Below are 23,097 nucleotides of genomic sequence, written 5' to 3' on the forward strand. Positions count from 1 at the left end.
CATAGAAACACACCCCTACACACAGATACTCTCTCACACAGACGTACACATGCACACTCACACACAGATACACTCTCACACAGACGTACACACACACTCCCACACAGAGACATACACTCATAGAAACACACCCCTACACACAGATACACTCTCACACAGACGTACACACACACTCTCACACAGAGAAATACACTCATAGAAACACACCCCTACACACAGATACACTCTCACACTCAGATATACACGCTCAGATACTCAGACACTTGCACACAGATTCATCTGCAATATAAACACACAAACATACTCATACTCACAGATACATGCATACACACAGATACACTTATACGGACACATGTATGGACACACACACATTCATACATATATGGATACCCCACACACATATAAAGTGTGTCTTCTATTTCCTCAGTAACCAGGATGCAACTAAAATATGGCCAGGTGGTGGCCTGTGATGAGGTCATGCACTCTTATTCTGGGACTGCTGGCAAGCCCTTAGCCTGTCTCCTAGGCTCTCAGACATGAAACAGCAAAAGCAACACACACACACACACACACACACACACACACGTACACACCACACCACACCCACATGCAAACACACATGCATGCACATGCAAGTGCGTGCCCCTCAGACCTCAGAACAACACAGGCCTTCACTCTGGCCAACCATTACCCTCACGACTAGTCAGAATCCTGCTCGAAAGGGACAAAGGCACTGGAAGTCTGGCTAGCCCTCTGTGGAACACACACAAAACTATGCTTACCACATACCACCAAGTCAGAATAGCCAGAGCAGAGCAGAAGCCATGAGAGACAGACTTATGAGGACCCAGAAGCACATAAAACGATAGAAAGCCCTGGAAGGCAGCCATCAGGAGCAGGTCTACACAGGACACTCTGCTGGATCGCAAAGCAGAGACAAGAGCTCCAGGCAGAAGCACTAAAACTAGCTTTGCCACCACCACCGCTGCAGGTGCATCTGCTCTGCCTGTAAACACTTGACATATATGCCTCTGAAGGGAAGCAATATTACTGTGTGTATGATACAGATATGCATTTCTAAGTGTAAGAAGCCAGACACAAGAATGAACACAGTTTTATGGTCCCATCTACATGTAATACGAGAATATGAAGAATCATAGTGACAGAAAAAGAGCAGATGCTGGAGTGGGGTGGGGGAGTGGGCAGTTGTTATTAACCTGTACTGTTTTATTGCTTAATGGATATAAAGTTTCATTTCAAAGTAACACAACTAGCTAGGCAGGACAGCGAGTGACTGGACCTGAGGATCTGAATTCAACTTTCCAGAACACGTAAAGGTGGAAAGAAGACAACAAACTCCACAAAGCTTCCCATGACCTCCACATGTGGCACACACGCTCACATACATATATCATGCATATCCACAATATAAATTATAAATTAAACAAACAAAACAAGGCTAGGGCCAAGCTTGGCGGCACAAGCCTTTAATCCTAGCACCCAGGAAGCAGAGGCAGGGGCATGGCTCACATGTGTAACCTCAGCACTCAGGAAGCAGAGGCCAGAGGACTAGAAGTGAGCTCAAGAATAGCCTGGGAATCGTGAGATACCATCTTTCATTATTTCATTAGTTTTTTGAGACAGGGTCTCTCGATATAGACCTGGAATTTGCTCATAGACCAAGCTGGCCTTAAACTCACAGAGATCCACCTGCCTCTGCCTCCCAAGTGTTGGGATTCAAGGTATGCATCGCCACTACTGGGCCAGAGATCCTGCCTTAAAAAAGAAAAGGAACTGGCTGGGATGGCGAGTTCTAGTTATGTATATTACATTGCAATAAAAAGGTCCTGGAAAGGCAGTGTGGAACTGAGGATTGCTAATCACTAACTGGGAGCTGCCAGCCTGGCAGATTGTAGTCTGTGATTCCAAGTCTCCTGGGAAACAGATCAGAGATAGTATGACCAGGCGTGTAAAGCCTTCTTGTGTGCAAAGGTCCTCTACAAACACTACCCAGCCTACAATGGACTCACCCCACACTCTTCTCCAAGGCAGCTGCAGGGTGCCTCTTAGCTCTGCAAGGGTGTCTTTGTTCTTCCTGGCATTTGAAGATTACACACTAACCACTGCAAAACATGTTTAATCACAATGTTTCAGAACTTCAGTCCCTCCTGCCTGCCCGTTGTATGCTGGCTGTACACACCCTGACCACAAAGCAGGCTCCAATGTACAGTTTAAGTATCACGTTCTACAAGGACTGACCACTTTTCAAAAGTGAGAACCCCAGCTCTTAAGTCCCAGAAATAGGGCTGGTTTCCTTGGGGACCACAAATGGTCACTATGCCTCTAAAGCCCAGGATCAGGGAAGTTTCTATGGGACATGTAATGGCACTGTGGCTCAAGCTTAAAGAGAGCCTGAGAGAGCAAGATCTGACAGCAGTGTGAAACAGAAAGTTACCTGTGTTGACAGCAGTCACCCTTGAGTTGATACTGAGTGGCCAGGGCACTCAAAGACTCAGAGTGCAAAGACACCAGAACCTGACTCCTGACTCAATTATAGGTATACGAAGGTCAGATCACAGCTCATTCAGGCCCAGCAATTAAAACACTGACTCCTTTTCCAGAGGACCTGGGTTCAACCTCAGCATCCCTGTATTGGCTCACAACCATCTGTAAGTCCAGCTCAAGATTCTGTGGGCATGAGGCGCACATGCAAATAAAACACATAAAAATAAAATAAAAGCAAAACCAAAAGTATTATAAAATCAACAGGAATGATGACCGGTGAGATGGTTCAGTGAGTAAAAATACTTGCCAAACTAACCTGGTCAACTTGAGTACAATAGGCTAGCCTGGTCAAGCTGAGGTCAATGGGCTAGCCTGGTCAACCTGAGTTCAATGCCCAGAAACCACATAAAGGTGTAATGGGAGCAGTGATTCCAGAGTTGTTCTCTGACCTCTACACGTGTACTGCAGCATGTAAGCATGCACACACATCTCCTGTGTATGAGCACACTTTCTTGGACACACATATACTAAAATAATTAATTTAAAAGAAAAGAAACAGGAATGAGGATGGGGTTGTAAGTGACTCAATAAGTGACTTCAGCATCATAAATAAAGGAATAAGTAAAGGGACCAAGGAATGAGGTGATCATCCTCTCTGGTGTTCACAGTGCTAACCCCATCAAGCCCAGCATGGTGGCACAGGTTTATAATCCCAGATATTCTGGAGGCCGAGGCAGGAGGATTCTTAATCCAAGCCCTGCCTTGAGTTAACCTGGGCAGCCTAGAGAGACCTTGTCTCAAAACAAACTCAGAAAAAGAAAAGGTTGGGCCACAGCTTGTTGGTAGAGCACTTGCAGGAAGCTCTGGGTTCACTCTCCAGCACAGGGAAAATAAAAAGGACGGGAGCTTCAAAAGAACCATTAAAATATGCCAACTGCCTATCTGTGGCCACCGCCCACACACTTTGAGAAGTAGCACTGTGCTTAGGCTTGCAGCGGACTTATCTCTGCTCAAGTAAGGGTTCATAACTGGGAGCTCAGAGCTGCAGTCCTAAAGACAGAAAGTCCTGGTGGCTTAGCTCGGGACACATGCCACTAGAGATACAAGTTCAGAAACATGGGTCTGGCCAGGGCTGGGGCCATCCCTCATGGTTATGAGAGCACAGATAGACTGGAAGGAGGGGAAGGGGGGGTCTAAGGACCAGCAGGAACACCACCTGCATGCTTTTGTTACTTATTTTGATAATCATTACAATTATTTTAGAAATGGCTACAGTCTTCCAGCACTATAGGAACCTCTTAGTTAGGGTGTGAGTCCTGTCAATCAAAAGATGACTCTGACACGGCCAATGTTCTTCTGGCCCTCCCTGAATGGCCCAAACTGATCCTTTTGCCTCTGCAAAACCAGTTTCTAGGCTGCCACTGGGTCACCTCCCATGGAAGCCAGCAATGGAGGCACCCAGGAGGGGAGCCACGTCTGCTGGCTCAGCTCCGGGCACCAGGCCAAGCGCTATCAGGCTGGGTAGCCATCAATCTACAAGGGGAGCAGGAGGGACAGGCCCAGGCCCTCCCTTCCCTTGCAGCCTGTGCAGCTGCATCTCGACAGATCTCAGTTCTAGCCTGGCAACCCATCACAGGGCCCAAGCAGAGAAACACAGGACACCAAATATACCTTGTCCTCATTTCTAAAGTACACTGGACATGCCAGACAGGAGGGAATGGTGATTCGCACATTCCACCTTCCTTAAATATCAAGTCCAAAATACTGAGAAATCAACTCTCAAATTGCTGTCCCCACCCCCACCCCCAAAAAGGCTCAGCTAGGAACATAACTCAATGGAGAGGAGGTCTGCGAGAAAAGCGTGAGGACCCAGTTCACTCCCCAGTACTCATGTAAAAAGCAGGGCATGGTAGTATATGCCTATAATCCCAGCGCTGGGGAGATAGAGACAGGGTCACTGGGGCTCACTGGCCAGCTGGCCTAGCTGGACTGGTGAACCGTCAACTAGACAGAGACTTACCCCAAAAAACAAGGTGGCTAGGTATAGAGAAACACCCCAGATTTGGCTTTTGCACGAGTGTGTGCATATAAACACACACACACACACACACACAGAGAGAGAGAGAGAGAGAGAGAGAGAGAGAGAGAGAGAGAGAGAGAGAGAGAAATAAAAAGTAAAAAGAAATAATTTTTTTGTTGAAGTGAGAGAGGAAAGAAAGCCCTCTGATGTCCCAGATCCACAAGGTAAACATCTGGCCAAACTTACCCAATAGAAAGGAGAATTCCAGAATTTAGGAGGGGTCTCAAGCAGAAAGGGCTAAAAGCACTAGGAAGGCCTGAGGCTCCTACAGAAGGAGTATGTGGGGGGCAGCTGATCTGCTGCGCTGCTGGTGAGGTTTGGAGCTATCTGGCTCCAGGGTCTTAAAAAATCCAGCCTCTAGAATCCAGGTCAAGGGCTGTGGAGCTGGCTGACCCACACCATCATTCCTGCTCAGCCCCACCTACTTTATGGAGAGGTGGCAGAGGCAAGCAGATACCATGGAAACAAGACCCACCAAAGTAGGAGCTTCCTCCCAGCATCTCTGCAAGGTCTGTTTGGACCTAAGAAAATGGCAGTGTTTGGAACCCAGAACTCACCAATGTACTCAGATGCTGCTGGGTGTGGCAAGGAGCTGGGGCTGGGGGCAGGGAGCAGATGCAGGAGATTCCTGAAAATTCACATTTCTGGGTCTGTTGGTTTGTTTCCTATGTTAACAGTAGAGTATAGGGTGATCCCTTCTCAATTGAAGTTTTCATCTCCCAAAGAAAGCCATTCCCAGAACTTTATTGCTGGAGGAACAAGCCTTCCAGAGAAGGAAGAAGCTGCCAGACTGATAAAAGCATCCGTAGAAAGGGCATGCCTTAATGTTCTCAAGAAAACTCGCAAGGCAGAGAGGACATCCTGAGGGTCCTTGCCTGTTGCAAACCATTGATTCCACATTGTGCTTCGCCCACCCGAGAGGCGCCCTGTGACTGACATGGGGGTCCAAGCCCTCTTCTTTGCTGCTGCAGAGCAGAAGTGGATGGATTCAGGCAACACTGGAGTCAGGGAAGAAGGCTGGCCACCTTGAATAAAACCAAGTTCTGTACATCTCTCACTAAAATCCGTTCAGGGAAAGCTAATGGGGGAGGGGAGATACATATGCACCCTAATCTAGGAAGCCTAGAAAAATAGTTGATTCCCAAAGTAGCTAAAATGTTGACAGTCCCTCCTTTGCTTCAACACTAAAAGCAGAGGCCACTATCTCTATAGGGGACCAGGTTAAATTATCGAGGCAAGAGGAGGATCTGAGTTCTGCCCAAGTCATCCAGCTTTGTGGTTATCAGGGTAAACACACACACACACACACACACACACACACACACACAGGTGCCAGGTTGCTGCACCTGTCCTAGGCATACAAGCAAAGGAACCCCTGACTACACCAAGGGTCACTGAGATCTGTGATATAAGTCTGTAATTAGGACCCTATTTGTTCCTGAAAGATGTAAGAATGACTGGATGATACTAAAAAACAATGATAGTAGATGACAGAAAAAAAAGACTAGATGTTGTCTATGACGGACACACAAGTTTATTGGCAATGAAAGGCAGTGTCCTTTGCAGCAGTAGAAAGGGCTGAGAAGCCCTGGCAGTGGATCAGTGAGGATAGAAGGATGGAGTGCTCAATAGAGTTTCAAGTTTTTTGCTCAAATCTGGGGTCACCTATTTGGGTGTCAAATCACCTAGCTGGGAGTCACACCCCTATACTATACTCCCATTGTCAGCCCCCGTGGCCAAACACGGGTCCTCATACATGAATGATCTCTGAGATCACTTTGATGCTAACCTCTCCCTAAGACTATTGGAGTTTGTGGTCCCTATGTGCTTAGACCTCTCACTACTGAAGAAAGAAGCCTACCCCCGGCTGGTGTCCTACCTGTCCTTAAGACCCAAGGCCTGTCCCTCGACGCCTGGGCTGAGGCTGGCCGTGGATTTCAGAGGTATGCTTTCTGCCCACTTGGCACTGCTGTGATTCAGGTTGGGTGCTCCCGAATTAGCTACTGATTAGCTCCTCACAAAGTTTCATTTGGTGCAAATGTTTGTGAGTGTAGGTCAGAGGTCAACTTCAGGTGTTTTTGCTTAAGGCGCTGTTAACTTTGTTTTGGGGGACAGGATCTCTCATTAGTCTAAAACTTGATCCCCAGGGATCTGCCTATGTCTACCTCCCAGCACGGGAACCACAAGCATGTGCCTGCCTCTGCTTCCTGGTTGCTAGAGATCCTCACACATGCATGGCAAATCTATCGATGGAACTATCTCCACAGGCCCTATTCACTTTAAGCCACACCAGTCCACAAATGCAGAAATAGGGCAGACTGACATCAAGATGAGGAACAGGGTGAACAGAAAACTGGCCACATCTCTCCTTGTCAATGACCCTGGCTCCAAGTGGCTTGCTTTTTGATATGCAAGGGCCAGTGACATCCACTCTCCAGCATCTGCTAAGTATGGGCAGGGCTGCTTCCTCTTAGATTTATTTACCTAAGACACTGCCAAAGAGGATCTGCCTGCCTGCTCACCACCCAGCCCCAAGCCCAAACTCCATCCACAGCTTTATGGAGATGCATATTTTCACAATGAAATGTCTCAGATCCAGGAATATATTTTAAGACTTATATTTTCATCTCCTACCACACCCTTGTTTTTCCTGGCAAAGCCCTCATGAGTTTCAAATGGGATGAGGAGCAGAAGGCAGTGTTGGCGGATAGCTCTGCCTTTACAGTTCCCTGGCAGAAAAGTGGGTTCATGATCACAAGTGTTCTATAGGAACAAACATCAACAGTTACCTGACCTGAAAAATCTGATTGAAATCTCATTCTTAACTGGTATCCCCTCCGCCTGGGCACAACTTCTCCAGCAAAGAGAACTCTCCTAGCTTCTCCACCCTGCCTCCTAGGAAGCTAACCCCCACCCAAATGGGCTTTCATAACCATAGTTGCTACTGATTTTTGTCCTCCAAAACAAAGTTAAGTCCCCAAGGTACCAAGTCCATACGCGGGTGGCACAAAGCGCTTCAGGGAAACCATCTACAAGTAAGACACCAGGTTTCTGAGTCGCACAGACTCCTTGGCCTTAGTGTCTGGAGCAACTGTAAGTAGTTTTTTCTCTTCCCCACAGTGTCTAGAGCCCAGGCTAGATAATCAGGCTTGCTGGAGACATCTAAACTTACACAGTTGTTTGGGTGGGAACCGGGGCTCACACGTCACACCCAAACACACTCTCCATTGTGGTCTACCAGGGACATACCCCAAGGCGGCCCTGCCTGGCAGTCCCACCTCCCCCACTGAGGTCCTTATCAATAACACATGCGGGCCACTGAGTGTCTGGTCATCGGGAACTATGGACATTATTCCTGTTTCACACCGGAAAACTGAGGCTCTAAGTCATAAACTCATCCAGGTTCGCTGGTCTACTGTTCCCACTTTGTCTTTAAAGGTCTCTTCTCCCGGAAATTTCTGAATCCCCCTCGCCGCCCACTCTGCCCTGGGTGGCCCGTCCCGCCGCACCCACCTCGTCGCCGAAGCGCACCAGCTTCTGCCCCGTGGGCCCGCGCAGGCCGGGGAAGCGCGCCGGGTCCCGCACGTCCCCCGCGTCGGCGGCGGCCGGGACGCGCGACCCCACCAGGCAGCGGTCGATGATTTCGTCCTGCTGCGCGGGCGGCAGCCGCGCCCACTCGGGCCCGTACTTCTCCCGGATCTTCTCCTTGTCCTGCATGATCTTCCTGGCCATGGGGCTCAGCGAAGAGAAGTAGGTGAAGCGCTTCCGCTCCCGGTCGTCAAGCGGCCGGTTCCCGCTCATGACGGCCGAGCGCGAGGCCGCGATCGCCGCCGCCATCGACGCCATACCCAGCCCGCGCGTCCTGGTCCGAGCGCCGCCTCCCGGTCCGCCCGCGCCCCGCCCCGGGGCTCCGCCTCCGTCTCCTCCCGAAGCGCCGTCCCTACCCTACCCGCTGAGCCCGCCTCCTCCGCCCCTGGCTGAGCACCGCCCCCAGACCTTCCCCGGACACTCTTCCTCCCGGCCGCCTACGCCCCATCTGGTACTGGTCGGGACCACGTACGGTCCCTGAGCCCTGCGGGCATCTGAAGCCCCGCCTCCAGCCTGGGTTCCTTTTCCCCACCCGGAGCCCCGCCCCCACTCGGGCCCGCCCCCCACGGGAGCCCCGCCCCCTAGCACCTCCTGTCTCCGCCCTTCAATTTCTCCTCCATAGGACGCTTTCCGGGACCCTAGGGCATCTCTGGGGCTGTTACAGAGTCCCCTCCGTACAAGCGCCGCTGGGGTTGGAGATGGCTACAGGGGTTAACTCCGGGCGAAGACCGCCATGACGCCACGTGGCACTGATGACAAAGGAAACTTCTTTCTGCACGTGCCCAACCTGGCTCTCAATCATCCTCGCTCCTTTGCACTCTTAGGCATATCATTGCGTTTTCGGGTTTCTGTTTTGCTGGGCGATCTACCACTCTGAGCCGGGGGCCAGGCTAGGGCACTGACCCAGCAGTTATCAACCAAGAGGCTGGACTCGCGCCCCTGGCAGTCTTTACAAGAAAACTTCTTCTAAGCCTGGCCTGGAAGCACCGGTTTGGAATACTAGCACTGGTCTGGCCTAGGCAGGAGGCTCATGGCAAATTTAAGGTCAACTTGGGTTATGTAGTGGAAGAGTCTCACAGAAAGAAAGAACCCTGCTAAAAGCACTCAGTGTGAGAGAAGTACCCTGAAGCTCCAAAGGTCTTTCACCTCTCTGAAGGAAATACACCAAGGCTTCTTCAAACCCTCGAAGCCTTTGCTTTCTGATACTTGCCACTGCGAAGCAGCAACCCCACCCCCTGGTCCCCACACACAAATGTCAATTAAATCTCAGGACTTTGTCTTTAAACATTACTCAGGGTCTTAATCAGGAATTAAAGGACTCAAGTCAGCAGACACTGGTCGGCATAAGGAGCCTGTATTCCATCAGTTTAAGTGAGGGGACAACTCAAAAGCTTAAACTTCCAAAAATGGCCAAGCTAATCCTGGAATCTCAGAAATCACAAGAACTCCGGGAGGTTTGCTGACTGCAAACAAACTGAAGAGGATGGAAAGTTCCCACAGCGAAGCAGATGTATCCCCAAAGGGGTCAGGCTTGCTACTGAGACCACACAATTAAAGTTTAAGACCGGGCTGTGGTGTGTCTGTCGATCCATCCCACTCCCTGATTTTCACAAGACTAACAGGTCTCACATAAGCATGATGTCTGATTCTGAAAAGCAACTAAATACCTGACAACTAATACCGTGGCTTAGCTGTGTCTAAAGTAGCCCTTGTCTAACACTAAGGGCAAGTACAGAAATAACTTGGATTCCTTGATATAAATGGAATGTCACAAATGTGTCAGGCTCCGTAATAAAATATACCACCACTATCTTAGTTATGGTTTCTATTGCTACAACAAAACACCATGACCGAAAAACAAGTTGTGGAGGAGAGGGTTCGTTCAGTTTATACTTCCAAATCGCTGTTGATCACCAAAGGAAGTCAGGACAGGAACTCAAACAGGGCTGGAACCTGGACACAGGAGCTCATGCAGAGGCCATGGAGTGAGTGCAGCTTACTGGATTGCTTCCCCTGGCTTGCTCAGCCTGATTTCTTATAAAACCCAGGACCACCAGACCAAGGATGGCTCCACACACAATAGACCCTTCCCCCTTGATCACTAATTGAGAAAATGCCTTACAAGCTGGGTCTCATGGAGGCATTCCCTCAAACAGGGCTCCTCTGTCTCTAATGACTCTAGCTTGTGTCAAGTTGACACATAGAACCAGCCAGTACAACCACCAAGAGTGTTATCAGGAACTGGAAATGTGGCTCAGTTTATAAAGTGCTTGACTAGCATGCATAAAAATGAGTTCCATCCCTAGTACCCTATAATCCAGGCATGGTTCACAGATGTAATACCAGCACTGTGTGAGGTTGAAGCAAGAAGATCAGATGTTCAAATCCATTCTCAGCTACCCAGTCCGTTCAAAGCTAACCTACATTACATTACAAATTTGTCTCCACGTGTGTGTGTGTGTGTGTGTGTGTGTGTGCGTTTGGTACAAAATAGGCATGGTGGTTCATACCAGTGACCCCAGCTTTGAGAAGACTGAGGCAGGAGGATTGCTATTCGTTTGAAACAAAACTGAACTATAGCCGGGCAGTGGTGGTACATGCCTTTAATCCCAGCACTTAGGAGGCAGAGGCAGACGAATTGCTCAGTTCGAGGCCAGAGTGAGTTCCAGGACAGCCAGGACTACATAGAGAAACCCTGTCTCAAAAAACAAAAACAAAACAAAACAGGACCTGAGTTTGGTTCCCAGCAACCACATGGCAGCTCACAACTAACTGTAACTCTAGTTCTAAGGGGTGGGCCACTCTCTTACGACCTCTGTGGGCAATTCATGCATGTGGTACACTTACATACATATAGGCAAACACTCAAACACATAAAAATTAACAAATCCTTTTTCTCTGTGTAGCCCTGGCTGTCCTGGAACTCACTCTGTAGACCAGGCTGGCGTCGAACTCAGAAATCCGCCTGCCTCTGCCTCCCAAGTGCTGGGGTTAAAGGCGTGCACCACCACTGCCCGGCAAATCTTTTTTTTTTTAAAGCAGCTAAAAAAATAAGTGCTGCTTAGAGAGAGAGAGAGAGAGAGAGAGAGAGAGAGAGAGAGAGAGAGAGAGAGAGAGAGAGACAACATTTTCATTGTTGGTTCTGGAGCAAATAAAACTTATTGCCAGGGAAGTTTCTAAAGTGCTGTAAGTCTGAAGGCAGCTGTAACCCCAGCTGCTCGGTAGGCTGAGGTCTGAACTGAAAGTTCCAGGGCTGTTTATGTTACACAGTGTGTGAGGGCTGTGAAGGAGGAAAAGGGAGACCTTGCTTCCCCACAAGGACTCAGCACTTCCAAGTGCTGTGCTTGGCTGCACCACCACCGTCTGAGCCCAACGGTGTCTGTTTTACTCTTCTGGGTCAGAGTGAGAACAGGCACGACTCGTGCAACTGGTGCTGCTGTGTGGGAGACTCTGGGCCTTTAGGACCTGGGTCATGGTGGGAGCTGGGTCATGGAGGGTTGGCTTTCAAGCATTACAGGCTGACCCACTTCATCCTTCCTCTGGTTCTTGTTCCATCAAGGTGTGAACAAAGGAGCCTAACTCTTCAAGTGCTATGCATTCTCGACCATGATGGGTTGCACTTCAAAATATGGGCATCAAGCAGCATTGTCAGTTATGTGGTCACGATACTGGGCAAAGGAACTGGCATGACATTCAGGCCAGAGAAACACAACCAGATGGATAGCTAATGGATGCAGGATGGTAAGGGACTGTTACAATAGTGTGGTGTGGGGTAACTGGGACAGACACACAGCCCTCACAGTGTGCACTGCTTATCCGGGGCCAGGAACAGACAGGTGAGGCCACTGCACTCAGGATGAGCAGCACCAGCACAGGCAGGCACAGTGCCATTCTGATCATGGCGAGCTGCAGGATTTCCACCACTGGGATTTTTATATCACATGCTTCATCTCCTTTGTCTGTTTGGGCTTTGAAGATGAGGGTCTCGCTGTGTAGCCAGAATTTTCCTTCCTTAGCTTCTTGATTGCTTGGATTTCAGGGTTTACCACCATACCCAGCTTGAATTTCCCTTTGACATGGTCTTGTGTAGCAGGATGGCCTGGGACTTGTGATCATTCTACCTCAGCCTCCTGAGTGCTAGGATCCACATCTTACGAAGAACCTTAATTGTCAAAGAACTTTGTAGCTTTCCTTTATTTACTGTGTAGACAATGGTTAATACACTGCATCGGACATACATCTTCACAGTTGAGAGCTTCACCACAGAGAGGTTCCCAAGTTCACAATTAGCAGAACTTTACTGTCAAAGTGTGATCTTGACCCACTTGGGAATCTCTGATCAGGTTGGTCTTTAGGAAGAACCCAACACCATCAGAAAGTCCTGTGCTGCTGCTGGTCAACTGTCCTAGGACCACACTGGGAACCATGGTCCTAAAAGCTTCATCACCAGCCCCAAGCTTCCAGCAGCCCAGGAAGACAAATGAGGTGCCTTAGAGCAGTTTGTTCCCATTTTCTGGGTGCCCTCCATGATTAACCCAGGGGACATTAACTATGGAGGACAGAGATCATGCTGACAGCTTTCAGGGATACTTAAAGGCAGTTTCCCCACTGTACCTGAGTTGTATCACCAACTTCATGGCCCAAGAACTGAGTTGGTGGAATGGCACAGGGTACTTCCACCTCTCACATCTAGCCCTCACCTAAGCAGTAAGGGGCCAGACAGCCTGCCTCTTACTATCTCCCTGAAACTTCGCTATCATCAAATCAGGCCATTCTTGCCAGCCCGAACTAAGGCAATCTGCCATGCCAGTGATAACCATGTATCCTTCACTACTAAGAAGATTCATGGAGAGAGGCAGGGCCTGGAACATTCTCTTCTATCTTGCTGCCCAATGGAAGATGTGGTACCCATGTATAAAGTGTCCGCTGAGCCAAAAGTGCATTTTCTAGGTGAATGTATTCTGCCACCAGTGCTGGTATGTGTAGGCACAGGCCAAGGACATGGTTTTTTCCTTTGGAGTCTGAGGCCTGAGTAATTTTGCTAATGTGGAATAGGGCCTGTTCTCTAGGATCCAGGCATCTAAGGCAGCTTTCAAAGAGGCAGCAAGCGCAGGGCCCTAATGCTCTCATCCAAATGCATTTTAGAAGCAAATATTGGGCCCCTCCTCTTTGGACCAGCTCTTCCCTGGAAAGGAGGTGGCGGAGAAGATTTTACAACAGCTACTAGTTCACACTTTCCCTGGGGGTTGGGGGACGGGGGAGGCACAGACATTATGTCTGAGTATCTTCAGACTTAGATTCACTTCATCTGTCATCTGATGCATGAGTTCCAATCAGATGTTGGTGTAACAGCTGGATACTCTGGCCTGTCAACAAAGCAAAGCTAAGTGATCAAATCTGACTGGTCCACAGGGCCACCCTCCTCAGCTGGATGTTCCTGGGCAGCTGTGGGCCTCTCAGGTTGCTGCTAAGTGACAGCTGGGCAGCTTCTATGGCTCAGAGAATAGGGAGATAACTTCTCCAGGCCTCAGGACAAGTCCCAGAGGAGATGGGTCCAGCCAGGAGGACTACACGGGGCCATGTGCTGGGAGGGGCACCCCTTGTCCAGCAGTCTTACTGGCCCATACCACATACCTCCCTTAGAGGAACTGTCTTCCTGCACCTACTGACCTTGCTGGTTTTCTCTGAAGGCAGCTTTTAAAGTTGAAACACAGCAACCATGTATATATGCATATGTATATGGGCAGGATCTCAGAGTGTAGCCCAAATTGACCTAGAACTATATATACAGCTCATGTTGCCCCAAACTTGCAGCGATCCTCCTGCTTCAACCTCCTGATGACTAGGATATTAGGCATATGCTAACCACAACTGGCTTGGAGTCCTTCCTCTCCTTTCTTCTTGGCAGAGTCAAATATTTCACAGTGGCCATGAACTCACTACAGAGCTGAGGATGACCTTGAATTCCCTATCCTCCTGCCTACTGAAATTACTGGTACCCCGTGTTATTCTTCTAAAATACTCCTTTTTTGAGTCCTGTGGTCTATGTGTTCTTTTGAGTACATGCAGAGATCAGAGGAGGATGTCAGGTCTCCTGCTCTGGCTCCATGCCTCATACCTGAGACAGCATTTCTCACCAAACCTGGAGCAGTTAGCTTCCTGCTACCTGGCAGCCAGCAAAGAGCAGCAATCTTCACTTCCTCGTCCCCAAGACTGGGTTTAGAGGTGATTACAGCCATGTTTCTTATGTGCGTCAGGAGGACTTGAGTTGAGGTCCTCGTGATGATGCAGCAAGGGCTTTGCCCACAAAGCTCTCTCCGGTCCCTTGGTGTGAAGTTCTAAGAAACAGATTCATGTTGGAGAACTAAAAGCTCTGAATAGGACCACTATAGTGGATTCCCAAGCTGAGAGGACCACAGAAATGAATTCCCAATGTTCTTCCTAGAACGATAGCTGTCCAGAACAGGCCTCACCGTGCCCTAGGATGAAACCTTGGCTACCAAACAGGACTGCCCAAGAGGCTTCCTTGGGCCCTGGGGGAATTTGTCCCATATATTCAGGGAGCTTCTGGCTATTCTGCTTCTGTATATACATCTGCTTCTGTAACATCTAATCACATCACCTGCATGGGCAGAAATTGGGATAGTAACCACAGAAACAGAAACATAGTAATTTGGAGTCAATGTACTGGTGAGCAGTCCGCAACCGGCGTCTCGGCTTCCATCATGACAGTTTGCTGATAATGGGAGGAAAAATCTCTGAAGAAACCCAAGGTCTGTGATTTAAGCAAAAAGGAAGTTTAAAAGGCCCACACGCTGTCAGCTTCCATCTGTGGTTCCCATCCTACCCTCTCTCCCACTGTCAGGATGTATCTACAGGCACCCCCTGTGCCTGGTATTCATCAGTACCCTGGGGCAGGATGAGACAGCACACACTGCTCAGAGTGCACTCTGGGACTGTCTCAGAAAACACAAATTTGAACCCGAGGTGTGCATCTGTAGCACCCTTGTGCCAGAATCCTTTGCCAACATCACCACACAGAGGACCTTGACTTTAGGCCCACTAGCTTCAGTGCTTTGTCTAGACCCCACTTCTGGACCATTTGCCAGAGAGGAGAAGCCAAGAGTATGAAGGAACCCAAGCAGCACGTGGAGATATTGTTCACGACCATGCTAAGCACTGAGTTGAGGCAGCAGGAGCTTGTGAGTCCTCTAGTCAGTTCCCAGCGAGTCCCCTGGTAGGAATCCCCTAGCACCATCCTATAGCCTGTTGGCCACAGGGAGTCAGAGAGCTCTTAGGGTATGGGCTTCTGCTTGGGAAACAGTGTGGGGCCACCTGTCTCAGTGCAGCCATAGTGAAAAAGACAGACCAGGTATGGTCTCTGGCTACAGAATGGGTTCTGCTGACTCCTCAGCCCAACTCCGTCTGGTCACTTTAGGGAAGCCACTGCTCTGGCGACTACAGATGGTGGGGGAGGGTCCCGAGGCCCACAGTGATGCACTCGCTCAGGGATCATAAGTACAGGCTACAAGTGCTGATGCTGTCCTGCTCTCACTGGAAGTTCAGGGCAGGAGTGAGGTGTGAGGCTGAGTAGCTCCCAGGACGTGAGACGCCTGGTCCACCTCCAGCATCTGAATGGGAACATAAATAAAACAGAGAGGCGATAGCAAAACAACAAAACTGACCACGGTTTGAAACTGCAGCCTTTAATGGACCTTATTCCTCCATCTTCCACCCTATCTGAGGAAACGAGAAACGTTCTAAACCCTCTTACACCGGAAAGCAAAACTAGCTTACACAAACACACAACATAATCCAGTGCCCGAACTTGGAGACTTTCGGAAATCACCTTGGCTTATTTTTTCCAACAAAGAAAAGAAAAACATGGTTCAGGGATTGGCAAATACTGTCTGTTGTCTGGCCAGTGCTTCTTGCTACAAGCCATGGAACCTGGGTGCTGGGGCCCTTCTACAGTTCTGGGGGGCTGAAGGGCCCACATGTGGGGACATGGCAGTAGCTTGCGAGGCACCCCACGGGGGTGCCCAGGAAGGAGGTCTGAGGAACGCCCACTCCTCTGACAGTGAAGACAAGCCCTGCTGGCTGTTGGCTTTCTTCATCTTAATTATTGATTTTTGGTTTCTGAAGTAAACATTTTTTGCTATAAGGAAGGAGCAGTATACCTTAACACATGGGAACCAACAGGCTGCCGCTAATACACATACTTCCCTTCCTGGTCAAGTAGCTTTTCCTCAGAAAAAAACCCGTTTTCATGATTTCTGTTATGGTTCAGAAAAAGTAAAGAAAATGTTTTCAAGTATTCAATTCCTATCAAAAATTGGTATCAAAAGTAATAAAGGACCTAATTCCATAATAATTCCATGTCTTAAAAAATAACTTAAGAAGCGAGAGGCCTGGCCTATCACGTGTATAAATCCTCTGATCCGGCTAGAGTTTCTTTAGACATCGTGGGGTGGAATCCGTGTTGAGCACCTCGATCATGGACCTCAGAGTCGGGAATGTCTCTGATACTGACGGCAGGGTCTTGTAGGAAGGGGAAATACTGGAAGAGAAACACAGGGAAACTTTTAACTATTAGCAATGCCTTATAGGGAGCCATAGCCCGGGTATATGCAACCAGAAAGGCAGAAGGCACAGCAGACCCATCCACAGTCCTAAGAGAGAACTCATGTCCTAAGCTGCTTGGAAGCTCAGCCAGGACTTTGGGGAAACAAATAATACTTTAATGTGCACAGGGCTCCTTGTCACACAGTTCATATCCTGCTGTGGCTACCTCGAATGCTAAGCCTGAGTCTGAGGATGCTGAGCCCAACTTTGAAGATGTCTCATGTGACTCTGACTCTGAGGATGCTGAGCCTGAGACTCTGAGGATGCTGAGCCTGACTCTGAGGATGCTGAGCCTGAGACTCTGAGGATGCTGAGCCTGAGACTCTAAGGATGCTGAGCCTGAGACTCTGAGGATGCTGAGCCTGAGACTCTGAGGATGCTGAGCCTGACTCTGAGGATGCTGAGCCTGAGACTCTGAGGATGCTGGCTCAGGCCTGGCCCCACCCCTCCTGATTCTGTCACTTGTCTAAGCCTGTCCCCATCTGCAGCAGTAAATCCTTAGCTCAAAATCCCCATGATCCTTGAGAAACATTACATACCAGGTTTGCCATGAACCATGACTGTGCAACATGTGGTTGTGTGGTTTGTGGAGAGACTTGCTAAAATTACCTAAAGGAGAGGAAGCCGGATCTTCTACCTTGTGGCCACATCACCAAACCATGTGTAAACGAGTAACCTCAAAACAAGACTCTATGGGACAAGCTAAACAATGTAGATGACAGACACACATTTCTGTTTTAAACACAGCTCAAATGGTCCGCTAGGTGACAGAGTGGCTGGTGTCATGTGGGCAGGAAGGGATGTGGAATAAGTCAAATCAGTGTCTCACTCAAGCTTGTGCTCACTCCCCAGCATTTCCGGAGGCACAGCTCTAAGGGACTTTGCTAGACTCTGGCACACAGCGACAACAGGGGTGGCAGGGTGTGTGTGTGTGCGTATGTGTGTGTGTGCATGCCCCTGCTGGAGCTGGTCACATGCAACTCCTGCCTAGGCTGCAACAAAATAGGAACTGGAGTCATAAAGTACAAGCCACTAGGCTTGTGCTGTACACGGGTCGTTGAACTCTGGGCCTGAGTTTTGGGTAATGGGATGGGGTGGGGAGAGGGAGAGGGAGAGGGAGAAGGAGAGGGAGAGGAGAGAGAGAGAGAGCCTGAGTACATAAAAGACCAGTAAACTTTCCTTTACATACTGCTTTTCTGTGTTATTACTCATTTTAAATTATTATATGTGTGTGTATATATGTGTGCGCAGGAGTGTGCATGTGTGTGTTAGCCCTAGGTTGACATTCAGACTCTTCCTTAACTCTCTGTACTGAATTTACTGCTGAACTCAGAGCTCACAGATATAGGCTAGCTGAGCTGTCCTCCTTGGTCTTGGGATCCTGTCTGCATTCCAACCTGTGACTTACCACAACCACCCAGCATTTTATTTGGGCTTAGGGATCTAAACTTGGGTCCTCAAGATGTGTGCTATCCACTGAGCTCTCTCCATCTCTCTCATCACTCTTTTTTACCTGTAGTAAACTGTCTCTACCTTAAAACCAGAGTACTGAACAACTGTATGGACTAGCTCTGAAACGAGCACATCACCAGGGCCTCTGCCCAGCATGAAGTGAGGACCCCAAGCCTTCCTCAGCAAGCCTGCTCCTAATACCTCCACAGTTACCTTTTCAAGTTCATCCAGCTTTTTGCTATCTTGCTGAAGGCCTCTGAGCCAGGGGCTGTCATGGCTTCAAAGTCGACTAACTGGAAAAGAGAATCAGGATATGACAAAAGGGAGGAAACGGTGTGGGGTCTAGCTCACATGGTGTCCATAACCAGGAGTCAGGGGCGAGGTGCAGCCATGCTGTGTGCCTCCGCCAGCCCAGCATACCTTCCCTTTGGGGATCTTCCCAGCTACTTCTTTGCCGCTGGCCATCAGCGCTCCCACAATGACTGAATAGGCGATGACACTGTCAAGACAGGACAGACTTCAGCCAGCCCTGGTCTACGGCTACCATGCTAACCTCCCTATGGGCATCCATCGTGAAACAGAATCTTACATAGGAATTGTCTGGACTGAAGCCTTAAATGTTTAGTTAACAGAAGAGGTCTATTTGTTTCTTCTCCTTTCCTGTGTGGGAAGCATAGGGAACCTGAGGGTTGGAGCAGGAGCGTCTGCTTTCTTAGGGGACAGCTGTTCCCACCACTTTGTTTCCTGATTCTTTCTCTGCTCTGGGAGGAGCACATAGGCCTCTCCTCTTGGCCATACTTTAAATTCCCTTGATGGTTGGTCAAGGATGTGAACTTTCTGGTTTTCATTTTGTTTCCTTGAGACAGGGCCTCACTATGTAGAATTAGCTGGCATCAAACTCAGAGACCCACCCGCCTCTGTCTCCTTAGGGATACCATTAAAGGCACATGCCACTATATCCAACAAAAAGGTGATTTTGAGGTGTGTGTGTGTGGGGTGGATTTTAGAAGAAACAATGGGAACTTCTTGTGATTTGTGGTGGGCTTTAGAGCCTGTCCCTGTGACACAAACATAAGCCATAGCAACAGTTTCAACCTGAAACTGTCATAGGATGGGACACCACTTACCTAGATCCTCGAGACAGGGGCATTAAATTATAAAAATAATAAACTAAGGACAAGATTAAGTTGCAGACAGCATCAGCCTCCTAGGAAAAAGGACAGAGATTCATGAACTTCAACCCCACATCACAAACTAGCGCTGCAGAAGATTCTGTCAAGCTGCTTCCCTCCCTCAGGGCTGGCATGCTTACTCTTACACAGACCGAGGTGCTCAAACACACAGAATAACCGACTAAATGTTAAGGAAGTGTAGAGGTTTTTGGGAGCCAGTAGCCTCCACTGTCTGAGAGGAATGTCTTCCTCCTGCTAGGAGCCACTTCTTGTCTCAGCAGGCAAGGGGAGAGAAGTCAGAGACCAAAGAACTCCCAGCTCCTGTGTTCTCTCACTGCTGGGAGCCAGCCAGCATGCAGCAGCTGGTTGGAAGGAGCGCTCCCTGGATGTGCGCATGATGTGACTGGTCCCCTGTGGCTGCAGGCAGGAGGCAGAGTGCATGCTAGTGCTAAGCTCACTTCCTTTCCCACTTCTGCTTCAGCTCAGGACAACCAGTCCATGGAGGGCACTGCCCACATTCAGGTGGGTCTCCCTTCCACAGTTAAACCTTTCCAGAAATATTCTCATAGATATGGCCAGAGGTGCCTCCGAGGTGACTCTAAATCCCTTCAAGGTGGCAGTCACAACCACAGTTTCACGGTAAGCAGCAATTCTAACGAAAGAACAGAAACCATGCTCACGGTGGCTGACCTGAACAAACCTCCTCTGACCACAAGCTTGCACTGATGCACTGCACAGCTAACAGCAGGTATCAGCTGTAACAGCTGTATCACCCCATTGCTGTGTCTGTTAAACCCTGAAAATGGTTTTGCTCCACCGAATATTAGAAAGGAGGCTGAGACAGTTACAATTGATCTCAGGCATAAGACATACAGCCTCAGGGAAACGGGAAGTGTGTGTGTTTGTGTGTGTGTGCGTAGGGGACTTTTGCCAAAAGAAGTTGTAGGACTAGGGTATTTGCCCTAGTGAAGCATTTGCCTACTACATGTAGAGTTCTGGGTCCCATCCTCAGCAACACACATGCACATACACACACATGTACACATGTGCACACACTCACTCACTCACACACACACATGCAAATACACACACACACCAAGAATAGAAAATGAAGCAAAGCCAAGCCTACCCCGAATTCTGCGGAGAGGGTCAGTACTTTGCCCTTTGCTGTCAGGTCTTTATAAAGTGCATCTATTTCAGCGTGATACAGCTGTGTCCTCTCTTCTGTGGTTTGAGTTTCCACAGAAAATAGGATATTGCCGACCCTGGAAACACAAGCAGTGTTGTCAACGCCATAAATAGTCCAAACAGAAACTGGAGAAGTGCCGGGCAGTGGCGGTACACGCCTTTAATCCCAGCACTTGGGAGTCAGAGGAAGGTGGATTTCTGAGTTCAAGACCAGGCTGGTCTAGAGTGAGTTCCAGGACAGCCAGGACTATACAGCGAAACCCTGTTTCGAAAAAACAAAAAATAAAAAGAAACTGGAGAAGTAGTGTGTATGATAGCCATGTGTATGTGTATGCGTGTGCGTGCATGTGTGTATGCGTGTGTGTGTGCATGTGTGTATGCTCATAGTGGCTGCCCAGAGTGCTCCGGCCCTGTTGTCACTTTCCCAGCCACTCTGCCCAGTCAGGACAGGAAGTGTGTGAGGCTCATGAACACTGCTACTACCATGCATGCCACAGCACCGTGGTTCTGTGAGGATGAACTCACACAGCATGCGATAATCATGATGGCATCTGCAGAACTTCCTAGTTCTCAGAATCTTTAGCTGGAGGAAGGGAGAGGTGAGACCAGGCTTGGGGACATAAAGGGAAGAGGATTTTTAGTCTGGACGACACGGGGGAAAGCTGAAGGTTTCATGGGAGACATGGCCTGAATGTGGGTCTATCCTATTTAAATTCAGCAGGACAGAAACAGACACACAGACACACAAAGTAGAAAGGGGCCTTGCTGGGAAGAAGGGTTTTAGTGAGACTAACTGGAGGGACAAGAAGGACTAAAAGTCATTACATACATGTATGAAACTATCAAAGAAAAAATGACTTTAAAATACTTCTTAACCAGAGGCTGTGAGAGCAAGGGCAGAGGGGAGCTTGCGAATGACAGCCAGAGTCTCAGGTGTCCAAACTTTCCACGAAGATATCGCCACCCTCAAAAGGCCCAACAAATGCACACGGCAGCCCTAGGTCTGCACTGATCCTTGTCTTCCTGCTGCTGGACAAGCTCTCCAGAGCCTCTGAGCACCAGGCAGAGGTGCTACGGGAATGCAAATAGGCTGTGTGCACTTAGCCAGGAAGGATGCCGCCCCAGACATATACTGAGTGCACACATGGCCCAGACATGGCTTACATCAGGACACCCCTCCATTGGCCACCACCAGCCCTGCGTCACACTGGAGCGCACATACTTGTCTCCTGTGATGGTGATGGTGAAGCCGTCATATTCCTTCCCTTGATCTTTGAGGCTGGGGACTTTGGTGTTCACGGTGAACCCGTCTTTTGTTTTGGTATTAAACTGCTTTCAAGGGAAAATAAAAATCCATATTAGCTGGAGTTCTCAGGCTGCAACATGGTTCTGTCACCTACACACATGTTGGGCTGCATTCTCAGCTCCCCTGGGCTGCACATCGCTTGCATGCTACAAGCTAGACATGTCTACTTCTAATCCGTCCTGAATCTTGACTCAGCCCTGGGTTTGTCTGAGGCATTCAAACTGAGAGACCATGTGCTCTCTCTTGGTAGGCAGTGGCTAAGGTCTCCTCTCTTTAGATGCAACACAGGCCCTAAGGGCTTCACATCCCACAAGCCTACAGAGCAGTAGGGGCCCCAGCAGAAAGCTGCAGGCACCCTACAGCCAAGATCTGGCTCAATGTGGCAGCTGCTCTGGGGCTGATTCTCCTCCCAATGCAGCAGGCGGCAGGCAGCCTTGCCTACCAGGAACAGCAATGCCAGTCCCTGCAACCTGAAAAAGCACTGTGCTCCTGCAAGTGCTTCCCAGAGCTGCAGGCCCAAGAGGTGCTCAGTGCTTCCTCTCCAGCTGTGCTTTATGTTCACAAACTCTAACCTTGCAGACCACAGGTTGTGAAGTGAGCTCCTCAGAGCCGGCCAGGCTGTCTCCTAGGAACACAACTTCAGATGCCAGCTCTGGGTTAAAACCTGCTCTGCCTTTACTCTAGAACAATGCCCTCCGACTCTGGCTGGGATGGATGGAGGTGGAATAAGGCAGGCAATGACAGACAAAGGCCTTCTCTGGGCTCTGGTGGGAGGGCTTCTCTAGCAGCAGGTCACAGGAGTGCTGGCTGGAGGCCCTGGACAAGGCTGGCTACTAAGGCTTTCCAGCTGATCTCAAGAGAGAAGTGCTTTCTTCAGGGAATAGCTCTCAGAAGACAAGTGCAGGTGCTTCCTGTCTGCCAGCTGAATCCTTGCCACAAACAGACCAGGTATGAACACACAGTCACAGGAAAGGAAACAAGCCTGGCCAAGCCACTGGGCCAGGAAGTGGCAGTGGAGGGGTGAGGACAGGCCTCTGACTGGTCCATGCTCCAGCTATCTGCTGGGGCCTGAGTGCTTTTCTAAGTCTCCAGTGGCACACCATGTTTTTTCAGAGGAAGAAGCAAGCTACGTGTTTCCCATATGCTTTGAGTGCACACAGACCAACACATCCATAATCCAG

The 23,097-nt window shown here is 49.2% G+C and overlaps 2 protein-coding genes across 8 annotated transcripts in view; both read right to left on the reverse strand.

Annotated features, from left to right (window-relative positions):
* Positions 1–8,674, reverse strand: part of CUNH1orf198 (chromosome unknown C1orf198 homolog) — a 28,779-nt gene extending 20,105 nt beyond the window's left edge. Inside the window, exon 1 of the mRNA XM_031341794.1 lies at positions 8,099–8,674. Coding sequence (XP_031197654.1) covers positions 8,099–8,431 — 333 coding nt within the window. The 5' untranslated portion in view covers positions 8,432–8,674. The remainder of the gene's footprint in view (positions 1–8,098) is intronic.
* A 7,184-nt stretch (positions 8,675–15,858) lies between these two features.
* Ttc13 (tetratricopeptide repeat domain 13) overlaps positions 15,859–23,097 on the reverse strand; it is a 55,467-nt gene continuing 48,228 nt past the window's right edge. For 4 of the 7 annotated variants that reach the window (XM_031341795.1, XM_031341800.1, XM_031341798.1 and 1 more), the window contains 6 exons: positions 21,833–21,942; positions 20,552–20,687; positions 19,378–19,457; positions 18,671–18,749; positions 18,464–18,543; positions 15,859–16,733 (listed from right to left, as the gene is read on the reverse strand). In XM_031341795.1, the coding sequence (XP_031197655.1) occupies positions 16,619–16,733; positions 18,464–18,543; positions 18,671–18,749; positions 19,378–19,457; positions 20,552–20,687; positions 21,833–21,942 (600 nt within the window). In that variant the 3' untranslated portion in view covers positions 15,859–16,618. The remainder of the gene's footprint in view (positions 16,734–18,463; positions 18,544–18,670; positions 18,750–19,377; positions 19,458–20,551; positions 20,688–21,832; positions 21,943–23,097) is intronic. The other 3 variants (XM_031341796.1, XM_031341801.1, XM_031341799.1) reach the window with 1 other exon arrangement.

The sequence above is a fragment of the Mastomys coucha genome, unplaced genomic scaffold (assembly GCF_008632895.1).
Source record: "Mastomys coucha isolate ucsf_1 unplaced genomic scaffold, UCSF_Mcou_1 pScaffold22, whole genome shotgun sequence".
Classification (NCBI taxonomy): domain Eukaryota; kingdom Metazoa; phylum Chordata; class Mammalia; order Rodentia; family Muridae; genus Mastomys; species Mastomys coucha.